The sequence below is a fragment of the Mandrillus leucophaeus genome, unplaced genomic scaffold (assembly GCF_000951045.1).
Source record: "Mandrillus leucophaeus isolate KB7577 unplaced genomic scaffold, Mleu.le_1.0 Scaffold2, whole genome shotgun sequence".
Taxonomy (NCBI): domain Eukaryota; kingdom Metazoa; phylum Chordata; class Mammalia; order Primates; family Cercopithecidae; genus Mandrillus; species Mandrillus leucophaeus.
Window position 1 is genome coordinate 12,800,527 of NW_012102031.1, and position 2,528 is coordinate 12,803,054.

General features: G+C 61.1%; 1 protein-coding gene across 4 annotated transcripts in view; it reads right to left on the bottom strand.

Annotated features, from left to right (window-relative positions):
- SMTN (smoothelin) overlaps window positions 1-2,528 on the bottom strand; it is a 24,830-nt gene that overhangs the window by 13,110 nt on the left and 9,192 nt on the right. For all 4 annotated transcript variants that reach the window (XM_011979043.1, XM_011979042.1, XM_011979044.1 and 1 more), the window contains exons 9-11: window positions 1,836-1,907; window positions 1,233-1,754; window positions 869-1,041 (exon numbers count right to left, since the gene is read on the bottom strand). In XM_011979043.1, coding sequence (XP_011834433.1) covers window positions 869-1,041; window positions 1,233-1,754; window positions 1,836-1,907 — 767 coding nt within the window. The remainder of the gene's footprint in view (window positions 1-868; window positions 1,042-1,232; window positions 1,755-1,835; window positions 1,908-2,528) is intronic.

The window sequence follows — 2,528 nt, forward strand, 5'->3', positions numbered from 1 at the left end:
TCAGCTGGTCCCCCCACTCCACCCTACACAATCCCTTGTCAGAAGGCAGCTGGATCCTGCTTTTTTGGAAAGGAAGGGTGCTTTATTTCCCTCACTCTCTCCCTGTCTCCCATGAGAAGGCCCAAAGCTGGCCCTAGCCATCTCACCTCAGCCAAAGTCCTGTTCAGTCCCTGGTTCAGCACAGAGGGCATTACCTGGGCAGCCGGGTGGCCCGCTTGGGGATCCCTTCCCCGACTGAGCTCCCAGCTAGTGGATCCTGGGCTTGGGAATTAATAATGGAAGCGTGCTGCGTATTCAGTTCCCAAGGCACCTGCTAGGCTGCTGCCTCACCTGATTGGCGCCCCCCTGCCTGTCTGTCCCAGCTTCTGCCCAACCCCCACAGGGGGGTTGACGCAGATGTTAATCACTAATCTCCAATCTCCTAATGGGCCAGGCTGATCTTGGATGAGCAGATGAGCTGCTCTATACCTCAGGGCTGATGTCCAGTGTGGGTGGGCGCAGGGGCACTGGGGCTGCCACAGGAAGAGGGGAGCAAGCCCTCACCACCCTCTGAGCCTCAGTTTCCCCATCTATTCACCAGGAATGAACCAACCAATTTCGGACTAAGGATCAGAGATCAGCATCCAGGAAGTTTAACGCCAGTACAGAGTAAGCTTCCAACACACTTAGGAGCTGATACACTAGGGTCTGGCCTTAGCTCTGCCACCAACTGGCTGTGGTCTATGAGCAGCCACCTTCCCTCTCTGGGCCTCGGTTTCTCTGTGTGTTCAGTAGGGGAGGAGCAGAGGAACCCTACTAACCCCACACCCTGAGGCAGTGTATGTGAGGCTGACGGATGGTGAGACTGGTGGGGTGAGGAGGGGCTCACCTTGACGCTGCAGCCTCCTCGGCTACTGGGGGGGGCATGGCTGAAGCTGGTGACATGAGTGACACTGCCCAGCCGAGCCAGGGTCCCAGGGCTGTTGACACGAGTGATGGTGCTCTTGCCCCCACTACTGGTGCTGAGTAGGGTCGGGGGCGCCCGCAGCCCCAGTGTCAGTTCTGAGTGGGGAGAAAGGCAGCTGTCAGGAGGATTAGGTGGAGTGAGGGCAGTGCCAGACAAGGTTGATAGTGCCCTCGCTCCCAGCACACCCTTTGGAGACACCCTGAGCTCTGGCCGCAGCACCTGTCCTGTATGCAGAAGTGCGGTTGCAGGCACTCATCCCCACTGGGGAGGCAGTTGGGGGGCCTACCTGCCCTCTGGTTGCCTGTGGGCAGCAGCACCCGGCCTGTGGAGGCCTGGCCACGGCCGTCCTTGATCTCGATGGTGAATGTAGTCTTCATACTGCCCCCTGGCTCGGCAGTGCTGACGGCCACGGGCAATGGGGCACCAGGCTCCTCTGAACGTGCCACAGGCCCCCCTGCTCCGTTTTCAAGGGGCCTGGGAGCCAAGCCCCGCCCCCTGGGGCCCTCCTCCTGGGAGCAGCTTCGAAGCTGGGCCAGGGGCTGGGCTACTCCTTGTTGCTCCTTGCTGAACCGGGAGGAGGTATCACTGCGGCCCCGAGAGGAGGAGCCGCTGGAGGAGGAGGCAGGGGTGGTACTGGTGAGGGAGGGGCCCACGAGCCTTGCGGGGGTCAGGGGACTTAGGGCAGCCCGGGGTGTGCCATCCTGGAGCCTAGCAGCCATAGGAGAATCTGATGTGAACTTGTGGACACGGTCCCGCACAGAGCCAGCCCGCTGGAACGAGGAAGGTCTGCTGGCAAGGGGGGTGGACTCTAGAAGGAACAGGAGGGCTGTCAGCGACTGGGTGGGACAGGGTCTGCCCAGGTCCTAGGCAGTGTGAGAATAAGTAGTACCTCGGTTCTGGGCTGGCTGGTGGGGGCTGAGCACCGACAGGGAGCGTTGGCAGGGTCGGGGTCCAGCCACGTCTGGCAGGTTGGGGAGGGGGTGATGGCCATGTGGGGAAAGAGAAAAGACAGGCGATAGTGGGGGTCCAACTCTCATAATCCTCTCCTCTACACCTCCCTAGCCTCCCACCTTTCCTATACTCAACCCCCACTCCACCTCTCCATCCCCTCCTGGATCTCCTACACTCCGGCATCCCCACTCGGCGGCGTCTCTCCTACAGGCACCTCTTCCCCTCCCACACTGACCCTAGGATGACTTGGGACACTCCTGGGGGCCGGGCGAGGCTTAGGCTGGAGGAAGGATGCCCAGATCCTTCCTGCAGATGGGGAGGGGGGACAGCCCCCCTGGCCAGTGCTGCCCACAGCTCCAGCTGGGAGATGGGTGGACTCCCTTATTGGGGAGAAGAATGTGCCTGAGGCCTGTTGCCTTTCAAGGCTGCAGGGGAGGCCTCTAACCATGGGGGTGGAGGGGGAGGTGGGCCTAGCTGGGGGCGGGGACACTTCAGGGGTGGGGTGCAGTATCAGGGACTCAGAGATCAGCATCCAGGAAGTTTAACGCCAGTACAGAGTAAGCTTCCGACACACTTAGGAGCTGATACACTAGGGTCTGGCCTTAGCTCTGCCACCAACTGGCTGTGGTCT